The sequence below is a fragment of the Pleuronectes platessa genome, chromosome 13 (assembly GCF_947347685.1).
Source record: "Pleuronectes platessa chromosome 13, fPlePla1.1, whole genome shotgun sequence".
Lineage (NCBI taxonomy): Eukaryota > Metazoa > Chordata > Actinopteri > Pleuronectiformes > Pleuronectidae > Pleuronectes > Pleuronectes platessa.
The window spans coordinates 23,749,495-23,768,074 of NC_070638.1; the positions used below are offsets into that span (position 1 = coordinate 23,749,495).

Below are 18,580 nucleotides of genomic sequence, written 5' to 3' on the forward strand. Positions count from 1 at the left end.
GGTCAACTTTAGACAAAAAAATTATTTAAACTGTGAAATGTCACTGAATTAAAGATTGAAGTGAACCTTAGTCTCCTCACATGGATGTACATGACGGTGCAGACACCATCCAGCTGACCGTCAGGGATGTTTTCTGTGTTTTCAGGTATTTACCAATTCAGGGTTGCAGAGTCATCAAAATCTGGCGTCCCAGTTGGGAGAATTCAAGCCACTGACAGAGACACCGGGAAAAACGCAGAGATGTATTTCACCATCGTCAGTGGAGACGGCATGGACATGTTTGAGATCTCTACTGACAAAATCACCCAGGAAGGAGTGATCACTGTCAGCAAGGTGAGAGGGAGCATGACCAAAATGTGGTCCAAGACCACTAATCGCATTTGTAGCACTTATCTGAAAACCAGGTATTTAAATTACTTTTACGTTTAAGGCACAAAAGACATTTCAATCAGGTGAGACGAATTGAAGATGAACAAAATGCATTGTCATGCTGAAAGTCTATTGAATAACCAATTCCAATGGATTACTATAAACATTCAACAGTCATCTGATTAAGCGGGGGCAGGGCAACAGAAAAATAATTGCGAATGAATAACACCATCATATCCCAGTTTCCTTTGGCATATGTGGCAAAGTCTGTCACATCAGTGTCCCAGTGTCATTGCTGTTACCTTTAGATGGAAACAGAAAGCCATAAAGCTGTCACTAAGATTAAAAATGTCTTATTCAGAGAACAACTAATAATAATTTATGTTATGCATGATTAATAATTGCCAAGTTATTTGCGTTTGTTATTTCATGGGCTGCATTTATGTAGTATGTGCATATTTTGATTATAATAGAAAACACATCAGTGTAGCATTTGAACAAAAAGAAGCTTTGAAGCATACACACACATGCACACATACACACAGTCCTATATTAAATAAGTATAAATAATAAATTGATCAAATGTTTGCATGGCTCTTTTCCTCCTTTCGTATTTTGGTTGGGGGCTGAAAAGTTTGGGACCCCCTGTTGTGCTAGATCTTTGTAAAAGCAAGTAAAATAAAAAGCTGAATAAACTTCAGTAGCTGCACACGGAATGGAGCAGAATGAAAACTCACGAGTGTGCATCTATTGTTGATTATAGATAAATCTTCTGCTTTTCTGATGCTCATGTTCAAATAAGGCGTCTTTTAATTATCTTGATATTTTTTTCACGGCATTGGTTGAATCAAATTAATTCTAAAGTAGTGATTCAGCAGATCCCACACTTTCTACTCATACGGATCCTGCCCACGTAGTCTGTTTTACATGTACTCTTAAATATGCAAAGCCCCGGCATGCTTGACAGATGAAAGAAACCAAATTAAACTTCTTCATCTTTACCTTCCCAACCCTGTGCAGCAGGCACTAATGCACTGGACTGGAGCTTGTTATGCTGCTGAGTTTTGAAAATGATTCACAGTGTCCTCACCGAGAGTGTGTTTACTGATTTTCACTCACAATTGATATTTAGAAATTCTTTTGTTCCTCTTGCTGACACAACCTCAGAAAGTCTGCAGGCTTTAACAAAGAAGTAATGATGTTCTGTCAGCAGGATGTGAGATGAGAACAATATCCAGGATTTCTTCAAGGAAGCAGAGGCAGTGCATGTCGAGCTGTTCAAGTGAATCTGAAGCTTTGTTCTTGTTTGAAACAACAACCATGCAGCGTTGCCACAGTCGATGTCAGGGAGCAGATTTCACCAGCATAATTTGCACTTTTGAAAAAACTATTTCAATTTGTCATCAGATTGAATCTGTCGGCTGCTTTCATCACAATTTTATTAATGTTAAATTTTCCACTCTAACCACATGTGCTGTTCTCATTTTGTTATCATTCAGACAGACTTTAGCCCCCAGATGTGCTCTTACATTCCATAAATCCTGCCTCTGATGCTCAACTTTTCAAATATCAATTTAGATCATATATCGAATCAAATAGTTTTTTAAACTGTTCTCCTATATAAGCAAAAGATGATATAATAACAATTCAGTCTTTTACCGTCCATTCTGATTCATTATTTAACATGTTTTATTATGAAATCACACTCAATAAAACAGGTCCAGAATGGCTACAAACATAACAAGCACATAATGAGACCACAGAGAATCAGGCACAGTTCTGTATCGTCATCAGCATGTTAGCACAGTGCTTATCACAACAGGAATATGTCGATGTTTTATGTTCAAATTGTTCGGCTGGCCCCAAGTGTCCAGAAGGTTTCTGTGGCCAGTTATTATTATTTTCATTCTTCTATTCAGAATAATTTGTGGCACCTCTTGGCACTCAAGCCTGTCTATAATATATAGACAGGAGGTTCAGATTCAATTTTGCCATCCGGTGTTGATGTTCCTGTTACTTCCTATTACTGTAAACAGTCCTCTTACAACCCTCCTGTGTTTGCGGTGTTCCTCTCTTTGCCTCTGCAGCCTCTGGACTTTGAGAAGAAGCCATCATACACTGTAGAGATCCAGGTCCAGAACACCCAGGTGGACCCTCGCTTCATGTCCGCAGGCTCCAAAGACATGGCCACGGTTCGAATTGGCGTGGAGGACGTGGACGAGCCTCCACTGTTCGACAAGGCCAGCTATCTAATGGAGCTGAAGGAAGATGCTGAGGTGGGCGTGGCCGTGGGCTTGGTCAGCGCCATGGACCCCGATGGAGCTCGCAGCATGGTCAAGTAAGGCCAAACCTCACTGAACTCTATTTTAGTTTTAGCCTTTTTTTTTCATGCCTCATTGACTTTTAGATGTGCTGTCCTTTGGATTTTTTAAAGACATTTACAGTCTCACTGCACATTCCCTTGACTGCAGATTAGATGTAGCCTTCAGCAGGTAGGTCTCATTATAAGGCATTGCTGGTTTTGTTTTGACCAAGTGCGGTGGTGTAGCGGTGCCTGGAGAATTGGGTATTGTCCTTTAATTCTTCTTTTTTTTTTAATCAGCCCTTCCAACAAATTATATAAACAGAGACATGTACACTTGCACATTTAGTTCACCTAGAAATGGGCAAATTGTTACTTAATTTCTGATGCAGACGCAGATTTTGCATCAATACTGGCTCACAGACTCCATGGTGATGCAGCTATATGATGATGCATTTTGAGTCAAGTCAGTTGTCTATGGGCCAGTACTTTGTAGCAGACCAGAGTGGGCCACCATTACAGAAATTAACATTATTAATCGTGGGGCAGTTTGGAAAAATTATCGTATAAATATTACAGTTTGCAAATATTACGTAATACATAACTTCCCTCAAGGTTATTATCATAATTAACAAGGGTCTGCCTTTAAAAAGTACTCACCGAGGTTGATTCTTCACTTTAAATTGTTGTACAAGAGGGAGAATCAGCACAGAGGACGCAGAACGTTATGAAACGTCTGCTGAATTTTTTTGTTGTAGTTCGCTTCATGTTGGAATTTCTTTAGAGTCTGAATTTAGTTTTGTTTTTTAATGCGTTTGGTTAATCACGAGTTTGGGTAAAGGGCAGGTGATATTTTTACCTGGAAGACAAAAACAGATATGACCCATAATACTCCGCCTCTGATTGGCTTACTCTGCTATTCTGATCATAACTAGGCAGAGTAAGGCGCGTTATGCTTTCACTGTCCGGGGATTGACTTGCTATCAACATCAGGAGGTAGAGAAACCTGGACAGATGAGGTGAATCCATGAAGTGTTACTGCGTTCTGAGGGACAGCTGGCAGGTCAGGGCTGAGTTGGGCGCCACCTAGTGTCTAAACTGAGAAGTGTGTGGCCCAGACCTTCGAATTTTTTTCTGTATGTGGCCCTCGGGATAAAAAAGTTGGACACCCCTGAGTTAGCAAGTCAGGTTTGTATGTTTGTTCAGTCCTGCCTCTACCGGGTCTCAGCCGGCCACTGCAGCCGTCAGTAGAACCCACTCAGATACCTGAGAGAATTTCCACTTAAAATTGCCAACAATTCCCAAAATTCGAACTTTCTTTTAACAGGAAGAGCCTCTGTAGGAAGCAGAGTTGGGGCGAGCGGGAAAAAAAAGGGGGCGAGTCAGAGGAGTGGCGGGTTGAAAAGAGGGGAGAGAATAGAGATAGAGGGGAGGCAGGAGAAGTTGTGTAACTAACATATTTGAGCTATGTGACAAAAGACGTATTCAGACTTTTGCATCTGAACATCACTTCGTCTCAGATAGGACCGTGTATCACTGAAACGTGGAAGACCATTTCTGCAGCGCAGGGCTATCATTTTTGAAAGTTTACATATCTGTGCTTTTTGCTGTTATTTTTTAAAATCTCAGCTAAACTACAGTGGAGTTGGATAAAGTTTGACTTCAAATTGTCTTGGATTCTCTAAAGGCCTACAAGGGTTCTGATAAGAGTGTGAAAACTGTGTAAACAGAGGAGAAATGTGGAGCAGGCTAAAAGATAGGAGGTACAGTGATCACTGGTAAAATAATAAACCCAGCTGTCTGTGGAATTTACAGCTGTGTGTAATAACTGCAGAGTATATACACAACAGAGACCTGCACCTACTACAGGCTGAGAGCTCTGTGTCTCTCCTGTTAGTAATTGTCCATTTCTCAAATGGCATCAGTGCATCCTGGGAATTTTCTGATGTTTACAAAATAAGAAGCCCAAGGCCCTCAGTAATTTGCTCTGCTGCTGCGGGTATTGATCAGGAGTTACAAGACTGTTAAGATAAGTTGAAACTTTCCTGATCTCTGTAGGCAATTTGTGCTGTTGCCAAAAAGAAAAAGTAATAGGACACAGCTAAAAAACAAATATTGATCTAGAAAATGGAGCAGTGTAAATAAAGAGGGGATGAGGATTAAATAATCATAGATTTGGATAGTGCACACAATTCAAACACCAAGCAACTAAATCAGCATGTGGAAAAAACTTTACTTGTCCACAAAGCCAGTAACATCATGCTACTCAATGCTAACAACACAAGCTATCATATAAAAGCCCAGACTCCAATGATTCCAACCAGAGCCTATCTTTATTATCTTTCTGTGACCAAAACTCACTGACCCAGCAGCAAAAGAAGAGGAAATATAGCGACATACATAGATGATGTCTTCACTATGTTGTTTGGACCCCATAAGTTAGTCCATAACTAAACTGTTGCTGTGTGAAATGAAAGTGTCCATGCAGCAGCAGAGCAGAGTAGTAGAGTATCTACGACAGTTGATAGACATAACATGGAGGATTTGGTGTCAAAAGGCATTTAAAGGCTGTAGATGTTGTAAACTAGCCAACATGGGCAACACAACGACGACAACAGGGACACAGACAAAGATGTTTATGTCTTTGGAAGAACAAGCTAGCGAGAGTGGTGTCACTGCACACAACAAACAACAAATGCCTTCTTAGATCATATATGAGAAGTCTTAAACTATTTCTGATAAGTATGAAACTTAATCTCGATGAATTTCAATGAGGCCACCACGTTTTAAATAATTAATGTGACACAACTTGAAGCACTTGTGAGTCTGGGAGTGAGGCTGCCCACAGTAGGTCGTCCTGCGAAACACAGTGACCACTGAGCAGTAGCCTACATAGTTGTATAATGCACAAAATCTGAATTGAGGATTATTTGTAAACCAGTCTTGAGTAATTGTTTCAGCCCTATAGTGTGTAGTGTAATGTATTGAAGTGTGGTGTGGTGTGGTGTGGCGCAGGCTGAGTAAGAAAAGGAAGTAATCATGATGTATGTATGTCAGCAGAATAAAGTGGAAGCTGCCGGCTGGAACTCCGTCTTTATTTCTCGACATTCAAAGCAGACGAAGTGATGAGGAACGTATTCCAATTAAAACAAGCATGGGACAATGGAGTGCTCTTAAAATGATGTGTCACAAGAGGACACACACACACACACACACACACACACATACACACACACACACACACACACACACACATACAGACACACACTTAAACCCATTTCCAATTATGTCTGTGTTGTGCATTTGCGTATGTGACTACATCATCTATTCACACTGTGTCAGTGAACTGTTATTTTACTGCTGAGTGCTTCCTAATTATGACCAAGCGTGGATTGTAGTCAGACAATGTTTTCTTTCTTATATGGGAAATAATAATTAAGATTGAATGGTACACAATTAGCTGCTGATAGCTGTTTGATGATATGTTTTTGAGTGGATTGTGAAACTAGCCTTGATCCAGGCACTGACGATATTCACATGGAGTAGAATGTGAGGTTCCTGTTCACAAAGCAGTTTGCTACCACTTTGACAGGCAGGCGGAAAAAGACAGAGGCAAAGGCATCTCAGTTCTATTATCTATGGAGTGCTGTGAAGCTGTGAATAGCTGCATTCAGCAACTAGTTCAAAAAAAGAGAACGCTCTGAGAGCAGTCCACAGTCAGTGGCAGGGATTTTCAAGTAGCTGTGATGTTTTGAACAGGCTATAGTGAGATTGAGAAATAAGAGGGGGGAGGACGGAATGCTGCGACTCACAGCGCAACAGTTATATGATTCCAGTTGTTAGAACATCAAGCTCGGATGAATTTTTTCTTGACCGAACTTACGTATTTTAGATTTCACCTCAGAGTTTAAAAAGTACAGAAATTCTAGCCCCTTTCTGATAATCTGATCATCTGCACCACATTGTACATACTCATAGATCTCAACACTATAAATTTCTGAGACATTTTTTCCTGAGAAACTACAAAAGATCAAGGGTATAACCCCCTTTTTATTTGATCTTTACCAACATTTATTGTGTTCTTCTTTGGCTTCTCTGGCAATTTGGCCATGTTAATGAAAGTTTTAAAACCTCCTCTGTTGTTATTGAAGAAATAGTAAGATTACATGTTGTTATTGGGCAAAGTTCGTGAGCCTCCATGTAAACTCGAATTAATAGAGATTCATATCAGTTTAATTCATTTCAATTTTACCTAAAGGTACATCACAGAGCAAGACAGAGACCTTATCATATTTAAGGGGGAAACCTAACAGTTCCCCGGGGATCAACTAAGGCAAAACAAATATCTCCTTGTGAAAAAGCAGAGGCATACACAAACCAAGATTTCAAGAGAGCTCTTGGTGATAATGGCCGATGCTGATGTCGATGTGCTTCAAGCTAAAACAAGTCAGCAGAATTAATATGTTCCATCCTGCCCTGTCTGCTGCACCCCCCTCAACTGAATCCTCCGTAGAACTTGTTCCTGTTGTGAACGCATCTGAGTGAAGAATGTCCTGCTGCGCTGTTCATGTGTGAAAGCAAACTTGTGGACAAAGTCTGATCCCATTTCTCCCGAAGTCATGTCTGAAAATGGTTTTAAACAGCTTTACAGGCTCAGCCTTATCTACAGCAACTTCAAAGCCCAGAAAATCTCTTTCGCTTTGCATATATCGTCATGCGCGTGCCTCCATCATAGATTGAGAGAAATCAATTATCCTCCTTCCTGCAGTTACCACCTGGTAGGGGCTCCACCGATACAAAGGTTACTGCGGTTCATCCCACCCACTGGCTTAACTTAGCCCTTTCCTACCCTCTCGCTCACTCGTTTGTTACAGGTACTCCATCGATCGTCGCACCGACATGGACCGCCTGTTCAACGTCCATCCGGGGAACGGGTCTGTGTTCCTGCTCAAACGCCTGGACAGGGAGGAGACTGCCTGGCATAACATCTCAGTCATTGCCACTGAGTTCAGTAAGTGCGGCATGTGCAGGATGAGTTATAGATATGATGTGATTTATTGATGTGGAGTATAAATGAATGAAGCCAGACACATTTATCGCGGAGGGAACTCAGGGACAAGGGGTGTAACACTAATTACAGCATCCAGGACTGGCTGAGTGGGAAACAGGAAAGCATCTGTTCATCTCAATAACAAAATCTCATTTAGCTATCTAAAAAACTTATTTTTTCTTTAGATAGCCTCCTCTGGGATTCCTGCTACCACTCCAATAAAATGGAAGTAATGGAATGTCATTGACGCTCCTCAGACAAACTGAAAAAAAAGTACAATACAAAAAAACAATATCCTGGTCACATTGGATAATCCACAGACCTGAGAATGAGTCATTTCTACAGAAATAATTTTTATGAAATCATTGAAAAGTGTCTTTTTTCAATGGTGTGAGGAGCCCCACTAACTTTTCCTGACACCATGAGGAGGGATTCATTATTTCCTGATTCCTATTCATAAAAGCAAGTATTATTTATATCTGGTAAGCATAGGAAGGAATAATCAGTCAGTCACACCTCTGAGGGACCTTGAGACACTGTCACTTACACTTCTTGCTCCTGATTATCCCTCCACAGCCAATATAAAGAAAGAGAACATGTGTTGAAACAGAAGAAGCCCTGTTGTTTTCAGTCACGCTGTGCTGCTGAGTATTAAGTCACTGTTGGACACTGATGAATTTGTGGTAATCAATGAGAAAGCCTATAACAAAGTAAATAATGGCAGGCAGCCTTCAAAAATCTTTTTTGTTTCTTTTCTTTTTTTTTTTACCAGTTTCATGTTTCATTAACATCAAATACCTCAGCTTCCGCAAACAATTTCACTCAAACACAAGTGTGAAATGGAAGCCTGATTGGTTTCCTTGCTTCAACTGAGGCACGCTGTGAAAATTACAGGACGCTAGAAACCATTGGCTCAGACATTGGCTGAAGAAATATGGCAATTTTTATGAATTTGATCTTGAAACCTTTTTTTTCCCTCTTTCATGTTTAAATTTTTCATCTTTTATTTTCACATAAGTGAAGATACTGAGACAACATGTGAGCGGGAGGGAGAGCAGGGAAAATGTCAAACAAAAAATGTAATGTAATATAGCCTGCATGTAGACGTGTAGCCTACACAGAGCCCTACGCCGTACCCTGTCGTGCATCTCCTGAAACATTGAACTACACGTCAAGGCTACGCAGAAGAATGATTGGTCCGCTTGGTAACATCGCATATCCGGCGGACACACCGCCATTTTTGTATTGAATTAAGGGTACAAACACGGAACAAACGTTTTTCTTTTCTTCATTCCATTGCTTTAAGAAATGGTAATTATCTTCAACATATATCAGCTCCAACTCCAACACGATCCGATTAGTAACACTCGCCATTGTTCTGAGCTAAACAGAGATGCCAGAGGGCTTGTAAATAAGCGGACCACAAAATGGCTGACACTCCACACAAGCATAGAAAATCTACCACCCCTATCATTCGGGTGGTGCAATTGCCTCACGACTCACACTCAGCCTTGTGCTTAGGATAAGTGCGTACCTACGGCGTAGCTTCGGCGCGGGAGCATGAACAGCCTTAACTCTGTAACTTCATCCATCATACAGGGTTGACCAGCAGACACAAACACAAACCAGCTGAGGTTATACTGGGGAGCTCCCTGTGTGAATGTGTTTCCTCAGCATAAAGCCGTTTCTCTGTTTGCCTTCAGATAATCCCCGTCAGAGCAGCCATGTTCCCGTCTACATCCGCCTGCTGGACATCAATGACAACGCTCCCACCTTCGCCACTGTTTATGAAACCTTCGTCTGTGAGAGAACCAAGGCTGCTCAGGTAAAAGTCTTATCACTTCACATATATGAAGAAAAAAAACATACTGTATCATTATAGACAAGGGAAATGTATGATTTATTAAACCAACTACATCCGGCCCGGGTGGCATCCAGATTGGTTGTCCTTCTAACCAACTAAAGCCTTGGGTTAACCTTCTCGAATATTTTGAACTTGGTGCTGCCTGAAAAGATGGACACTGGTCCCTTTTGCATGGTGACCTCATCAATCTTCACACCCAGCTACACCCGAATGAATAGATAGAGCACAGTGTTGAATAGATATTAATCTGACACACTGAAACAATGCTGCACTTACATGCAGCACTTTGTAGTTTGGCTTTTTTCCTGAGTGCAGACACTGATTTACAGAGAGCACATTAACCAAACAGCCAGGTTTTGCTTTCATTAAGTTTCTTTTAGAATTAACATAAATTAGCAGCGTCATGCCACCAGCTACATGTGTTACAGTCAGAGCTTCTTAGAATTCTGTTACCCGAGAGTTTTGTATATTTCGCTTTTCAAATTAGGAAGGAAAAAAAGGTTCATTAAAAAATGCTTATCCCTGCAGCATAGCATATCCAAGTGTTATACCAAAATAGATTGCAGCCCAATAACAGCCTCACTGTCTTTTGTCTGTGCTTCTTATGGCAACCAGTAACTGGGTTTTTTAAAGGCATCCTTTTTTAAACACAGGTAATTTCTGTGATGGCTGATGGTTTGTTGAGAAGCTGCTAATTACTGCTTCACCTCAGCCAGCAGGGGAGACATAACGAATAGGACATAACTGCGCTATAAGGAAAGAAATACATGTGATTTTTAAATTCACATAATAACAACACAGGGGAAATTGGATATAGTGATCACAGATATAGTGAGGAACCGTGATCTGTGTCAGCGGTTTCCACTGTAATAAAATGGTCCCAAACAACAAACACTACAATCTACTCAGAGGAACTAAAAATGCATTTGACCAAAAAGGAAACAAATCATGCAACTAGTGCAACAGCAAGTATTACCTGTGAAAATAAATGCTGTAGCTCATTTTTAGGCAAAGACTGTAAAACTTTGTGTGTAGATTGTTTTTTTATCTTTTGATTGGATACATGCTGTTTTTATTTCCCTGTGATCATTGAAAGTGCAGTTGTGGCTCCATCCCAACTCATTTAGATAAGAGCCTGGTCTTGTAGGTCCTGAAGAACTGCCCAGGGATGTTGCCAAGATGGTGGTGACACCTACCATTATAGACTTTGCTCTTACACACACCCCCAGTCTGCTTTCATTGACGGGACTCGTGATGTGCCATGCCTGAATGATAGAGTCAGTGTGGACAAGGACAGTACAATGATTTGTAGGTTATTAGTTCAATGGATTCAGATTCAGAGACAGATTTGACGTTAGACTTACATATACACAAATTGCTGTTGTTACGTAAGACTCTGTAAGAAATACAGGGGCTTGAGGTCGAGGTTGAATGTGGCTCTTTCAATTTACAATCCTAACGAGAGGTGCATGTGGTGTTGAGAGGAGATTTGATGTGTTATCAAATTTTGAGTAATTGAAGTTAATTGAATGTTTTCTGTTTTGATTTCTATCAGTTGTCATAACATTCCATTCACCAAGGTCACTGCTGAGACAGAACAAGCAAATGAGATAGAGATCCTCCCCTCAGTCGCGTCACATTACCACAGAGATCTGTGGAGTGTTCAGGTGAGGGGGGGGTGCAGTATGAAGGAAGTGGGATGTAACATATTGATTCTGCCGCAGAGATCATGTGTTTGTGTTTACAGCACATCAACACAAGTCCTTAGCACCGAAAGATCTTTTGACATCATGAGGTATTTGTATTGTTTTTTGCTTTTCATACTTCATCGACATGCCCACTTGCTCGTGGTGAATCCTGCTGAGAATCTCCCGCTGTTTCTCTCATGAGCTCATTTAGACATTTGGCTATTCGGTTACTGGCTGAGAATGGTAACCAGGTTACGAACTGATTAGGTTCATCGATGATCAGATCAGCAGAGCAAGGAGACAGGACTACAGGCAGACTAACCAGGAGGCCACTGTAACCTGAAGCAGCCAAAGACACCGGATGTCTAAATAAAACGTACAATATTTAATCTGGGTATTTTATTGGCATAAAAAGAGTCAAATGTTTTGACCTGGCTCATAAAATACTCATTATGTTCAAGTCCTTTTTGCAGAATTATGCAGAAAATTTAATACAAATGCACTTCATGACCTAAGTGGTAAGATGTTATGAAATGTAACATTAAGAAACATTTATTTCTGTGTACTCTTCCTAAACACAGAATGGCAAATATATTGTGTTGAACTGCTGTTTTTCATTGATTCATATTAGTGGCTTTTTTCTGATATTTTATCAGCTCGGAAAACTAAACTTGAATGACCTCCAACCGAGAAGGGAAACTGGGTCTACAGCCTTCACACAGCAGGTGGTACTGTAGTTATTGTGCACTGATGCTTTTATGAATCACTTATGGGACATGCCAAGTCCAAGAGGCTAAACTGAGCTGATAATCCCCTTTTATAAACAGGGAAACATAGCATTTGCGTAGAATCAGTCATTACTACCACACTGACCCTTGTAATGGGTTCTACAAATGTAGGCCAACATGTCTCCTGGTTTTATTACTGTTCATATCAAGAGTTTTAGACTTTTTGATATGCTTTTTTGTTACAAATCTCAGTATTGACATACAGTAGATAATTTTAATTCCCCTGCATCTTAATAATGGACTGACTTTACAGTCTAAGAGGAAATGACTTTGTCAGACCTCTGTAGCACTGAAAGCATCAAATATTTTATCCATAAGATATTTGAATTTGAATTATTTCAACTTATGTGATTAAAGTGCTGAAGCCTATACATTTTCCATATTTCAACACATACACAGGACTCTTAAACAAATATATCTGCAGCTGAGAAGCTGAATGGTTGTGGTTCTTCTCTTGTGTTTGATGATGAGCTCCTTTTTGGACCCTGGTGGGAGCTTTAATACATCTAGTATTGTAGGTAGGGTTTACACACACAAACAATCACACGCACAAACTCTATCATAGTCGAGACATAGGACATTAAACTGACTTCCATTCATTTCTAAGGGACTCCAACAATAACCATAAATACAGCTTGTGTAACCATGAACCTTAAATCATGTCTTCACCTTAAAATGTTAAAATGATTTATGTTATGAGAATATTAGTCCCCATAATGTGACTGTGTACACAGATGTAGGTCCCCACTTTATTGTTTAATACCACACACTCAAACGGACAAATGCCCACACATGCATAAAAGCATACACACGATACGAAAAACAGACATGTTAAATATTAGACGACAAAACACAATTAGGTGCAACTACACAGCTGATTACCACACATGCGCACGCCCAACATCATCTTGATGTTCTTCACTATGGTGGCTTGTCGCCACTAATCTCCGCACATCCCTGTCATCCTGCCATCCGTTCATCCTTTAATTCCTCTGCCCTTTCATCTGTCCATCAATGTGAATCATCAGTATTTGTTCGCTAAATATTCTCCGCAGCTTCCCTCTGTTTACGTATTTGTTCAGTGTATTTGTGTATGTGCACATGTTTGTTATTGGCAAAGATCTTTCTTAAAGCCTTTGATCCCTTGGCTAGTTTCTCATTTTCAATTCAATAAAACTGTAGTTAAATGAGTATTAAAAAACATATATGGTCATCAGCTGATAAATGACAGAAATACGCAGCACCGTAGTGTCCAATATATGTCTTCTGAAGTTGCTATGAGGGAAGTTTTATCAGTAGCCTGGTTACACATCCAGCCGACACTAAGCAGCGTCAGCATTGTTACCTTGCAATCCTGTTTGTGTCCACCTGAAAAATACCCAGCTCTTTAGGTGCTAAATACTCCACTATGTTCACAGCAATTAATAAGTAACATGCAATACTAAATTGTAAGGAATATTTGGGCGTACTGCTGACAGCGGTGTCCGACGCACAGTCTCACGTCCTCAAATACTGGGGTCTGTTGGTCAGGTAGTCCAATATGCAGATGTGAGGTGAAGGTCCACTCCAGCATGCTCCAGTGTGTCCCTCAGGAATGCTGGTTGAATGGTGTTGAAAGCGCTGAAGAAATCAAAGAACATGATCCTCACAGTGCTCCCAGGCTTCTCCAGATGAGAAAGAGCTCTGTGTTCTGGGTAGATGAAGGCGTCATCCACCCCGACGCTAGGGTCTTTGGCACCAGCACCATGAAGGAGGTCCTCGATAGCTGTGGTATTCTCCCCAGCACCAGGCTCAAGTTGAAGACCCTCGCCATAATCCCACACAGCTGGTCAGTGCAGGATTTGAGGAGCCGATGCCGTTGGGACCTGCCACATTTCTTATCTTCATCTCCCTGAGCTCTTTTCTCACCTGGTTTGTTGTGAGAGACAGACTGGAGAAGTGGGTGGTGCTGGGTGGACTGTGAGGGGGGGCTAGGATGCTTGGGATGGGCGACTGAGAGCTGAGTGCTGTGGGAAGGGGTTTGGAAGAGGAGGTAGTTTAGTGTACTGGGGGAGCAGACGAGGGGGGTGGCAGCTGGGTTGGCACCTTCGGTCCCCTGCAGACTGGGACTCATCTTTCTTGTGACCAGAGATGGTTCTGAGGCCTCTCCAGACACCGCGGATGTTGTTCTGCTGCAGCTGCTCCTCCATCTTCCTGCTGTAGCTGTTCTTCCCCTTGCTGATCCTCCTCCAGTTAATTCTGAACAGGCAGTATGGAGATGCAATAGTATAAAATCATGTAGTTATAATATTACGATTATTTATTGTATATACTGAACTCCGGTTATAGATTGAAACCATTCTTTGCTTGTCTTTGGATTTAAATTTAGAGTTTGACAAACTCTTCTAGTTTGTTGAAAGCCTTTAAAACCTATCAATCATGTTGCATTACATTACATGTCATGGAGCGGACGCTTTTATCGAAAGTGACTTACAATTAGTGCATTCAGCATCTATGAGGAGGCATAAAACATATAGTTGAAAGCCCAAGTGTTTATTTCATAATTGAAGCTCATTTTACCCATGTACCCATGCTTTCTAAATTTGAATCCAGCGACACCCAGAAATCCACTAAGGATTTCACTGCTGTCAGGATTGTTGCCTCGAAATGAAGGCTTATTCAAAACTTACCTTTGGAGTTTGACTCTCTCACCCTGTGTAGCTGTTCAAAGCTTGTAGCATACTTCTTCACAGAGAACAGCAGCTGTGCTCAGCTGGAATTTAGTCAGCTACAATTGGTCCCACTGGTGACACGTTAACACTTCCCCGACTACTGCATTAGCATAACCCACTGCCAAGGTGTTTAGTCCCGTTTTAACTAAAGGAAATGATGTTGGAGAGCATCTAATTTAGAAGAATGAGAACATCTTTATGAATATTAAACTGAACATTGACTCAGTTGAATTGGTTGTTGTCATTTACGGTATCTGTCACAATATGCAATCTGTTCATTCTATATCAGTGTAATATATCTTTTTCTGAGCTGAGCTGATGACAGAGATATTCATGGTTGACTTGGCACAGACATGTGATGCTGATAATATCCCAGCTTCTCTGTTGGCAGCTTTACATCACAGCAGTGTTTACTGGCACTGTGAAAGGAATCTCTATCCCGCCAGTCTTTTTCACTCATTGACTGCTCTTAATTCACTTAACTCCACCGTGGTGTTCATGTCAATGTATGTTGGTGTCTCCGACAGCGGATCCAGACGGTGAGCGCCGTTGATGCTGATGAGCCGTCGACAGGACACAAGTTTTTCTTCAGTTTGGCTCCTGAGGTGATGCACCGTAGCAACTTCACTGTTCGAGACAATGGAGGTAGGTCACACTTTATAACTGCAATAGATTAAATTATACATTTTACAGAAGAAGAGGACATTATACAAGGGAATTTACTAAGTATCAACTTCTTCAGCCATGGAATTGCGTTTAGTTTTTCTCAATTAACTCTCACCGCTGGGGATGGTAAATTCTTCCTGATCATCAAAGATGCTGGAAATCCCTGAATGACATACTGTCTCTGGCAACAGAGAAGAATAGTTACACAAAGTTGCTCTTAATTACAGTATCAGTAAGACATAGCTTTTTTTCTGTTATGTGATTAGCTTTTTGTGTTTAGCCAAATATATATTTATGATATATGATTTTTTTATCGTGAGCCTTTTTATTTGTACTGAGATAAGTGAATATATTGTTGCTGTCGCTCCTTTTTCCCAACTCATACAACAGATTTCTCCTGAATCTGTCACTTATGCCTTGTTACACATTTCCCTTTGCAACACGGTAATAAAGTGATTTTTATTCACACCTCTGCTGTGTGACAGTGTCTAACACACTGTGCGCAGCAGGTGTGCTGCAGTGATCTTCTAACAGGACTTTTTCTTGCTCAGATAACACTGCCAGCATCCTGACACGTCGAGCCAGTTATAGCCGACTTCACCAGAGCATCTACCTGGTTCCTGTGGTGATCACTGACGGCGAGTACCCCATGCAGAGCAGCACCGGGACCCTCACTGTGAGGGTGTGCACCTGCGACCGCGAAGGCAACATGGAGCTGTGTAATCCTGAGGCTCTCAGCAGCTCTCCAGGCCTCAGCACTGGTGCACTCATCGCCATCCTCCTGTGTGCCATCATACTGCTGAGTGAGTATGGGAAAATGTGTGTGTGTGTATGTTTGTGTTCGTCCGTGTCTCCCACTGTGTTCACTTCAGCCAATACATCTTTGTTGAAATGATTGAACTAAAGAAGATGGACTGTATTTGTGTAAGTAAAGTTAAAACATGCAGAAAGTAAGGTTACAAGGCAAGAGAGTTGGCTGCCCACTGTGACGGAATAAATTTAACTGATACAGCAGCAGAACCACATTGGCAGAGAAACTGTTATTAATGTGGATCAGCCAATAACTGATTTTCCCAAATAAGGTCAGCATTTTACCTGATGTGTACCCAGACTGAATCTGTGTCTCCATCAGCAGATCAAATTTTCTTTTCTATCTCAGAAAGACAAGATATGATTGAGCTATTCTGTCATTTTTTAAGTAAAAAATAAAGGAAAGTCGTTATCGTGCACGACAGGTCAGTATTACACGAAATATTAATGTAACGCAAAAATAAAAGTATTGTTCCCCTTATAAACAACCTCATGTCAGTGACATATAGTCATACACTTACAAAATAAAAGACGCTGAAGGTTTCGCTGCCATCGCCCCTTCTTCCTGAGTCCTATTAAAGTCCAATCTGAACAGCTCATCTCAGCATGTCATTCCATTTCAAATGTAAAATGAATGGTTGCCATCTGTTTCCAGATTCTTGAGGACATCCTCTCCAGATTCAGTGTCTGCCCCAACTTGCTGTTATTTAGTTTGCAAGATGTCCCTCTTAAACTGGCAAAGTCAGGAAATATAAAAACGGAGACAGACAATACAAGTTAGCATACAGTGTGTTGAGGAAACCAGAACTCCTGGACCAGCAGTTATTTTTCTATTGAGCCACACAAATCAGACTGGCAATAGAATTTTTTTGTACACCTGAGTCCCCAACAATGGTACTCACACAATTCTACAAAACTAATTCAAATCTCAATATGGCCAAAATGTCCTCCATTTTTAGGTGCAATTGTTAACAGAAAGAATGAAATGGCTCCTTTTCAAACATTGATTAAAAAAAATTTAAATGCCAGGAAATTTTAAAAAAAAAAGGAAAATATTTTTCTACACAATTAGCAAATAGCAGAACAAACTTGAATGACAGATATGAAATGAAACGTGCACACACAGCGTGCAACATGTTTGATCATGCTCGCACCAGCCCAGTGCAGTGGTTCCATTTGTACAGCATTGTTAAAACGACCATTGAAGCCTTTCTCATTTGCTGTAATGGAAAACAATGTCAGTTTATAGCTGCAGGCGGCTGCTGTTCGTCACAATCAAACCTTCTATGGAAATGAGTGCATCTCATCTGCCACCACATCCCCACTTGTCCTCTTATTCATGCAGTGGTCACGGTCCAGTGGGCTGCTGGGAAAATGAATACATATTTATGCCTCTGAAGGTGCAGTCATTGCAGACTTAGTGGACACACACACACACACACACACAGACACACACACACACACACACACAGCAAGACACAGGGATGTATGAAAACACACAGACACAGGAGGTAGGCAGTGCTGAAATGCAGTGTACACACTCCCCTTACATGAGTGCAGAGAGATGAGAGCAGCCGGCCATCAACTGGCTCCACTGTCCCACTTCAACACACTCATGGCAACCTGGCTAAGGCAATACTAAGAGGTGTCATGCCAATGCCTTGATCTGGTTATTTTAGTCTAACAAATATTCGTCAGCAGAATAAATGATGTTATAATGAATATGAGTGTTCCTGGAATTCACCTGTAAATTGAGAGATAATGATACAATATGACACCATGGGATACAACACTATACAACACTTCAGGACACAATCCAAATGATAGAACACAGTACTGCACTAAAAATCAATCAGTCACTCAATCAATGAATCAATCAAATTTTATTTTGATTATTACACTATTTACCTCATTTAACAATCTGTACAAGGTTAACCCTCAACTAGATGGATCCCTCTCCCAGGATGGACAGAAGTGCAATGAATTTGTGTGAAGAGCACATCAACAAAATAATATTTACAACATGCATCAGTATACCATACAATTATACAAACTGTACAATGTTAAATGATAATACCATAAAAAACATATGATACAGTGTAACAATGGTACCACAGCAAACAAGTCAATATGATACAACACTATAGCAGTAAAGGAATACAGTATGATATGACACTGAATGATAAATCATGATAAAACATCAATGCCATACAATATCATGCAGAACAATACAATATAGTCACATTTTAAGACATCAGCTCTGGTCAGCTGTAGCTCGCTGGAAACAAAACAGTATAGTACCAACCAATATGAGGTGACACTAAATCACCTC

The 18,580-nt window shown here is 40.7% G+C and overlaps 1 protein-coding gene across 1 annotated transcript in view; it reads left to right on the forward strand.

The window, feature by feature from the left end:
• Window positions 1–18,580, forward strand: part of LOC128455143 (cadherin-6) — a 74,046-nt gene that overhangs the window by 50,336 nt on the left and 5,130 nt on the right. Inside the window, exons 6-11 of the mRNA XM_053438819.1 lie at window positions 146–333; window positions 2,457–2,707; window positions 7,546–7,682; window positions 9,425–9,546; window positions 15,300–15,417; window positions 15,990–16,241. Of these exons, the coding sequence (XP_053294794.1) occupies window positions 146–333; window positions 2,457–2,707; window positions 7,546–7,682; window positions 9,425–9,546; window positions 15,300–15,417; window positions 15,990–16,241 (1,068 nt within the window). The remainder of the gene's footprint in view (window positions 1–145; window positions 334–2,456; window positions 2,708–7,545; window positions 7,683–9,424; window positions 9,547–15,299; window positions 15,418–15,989; window positions 16,242–18,580) is intronic.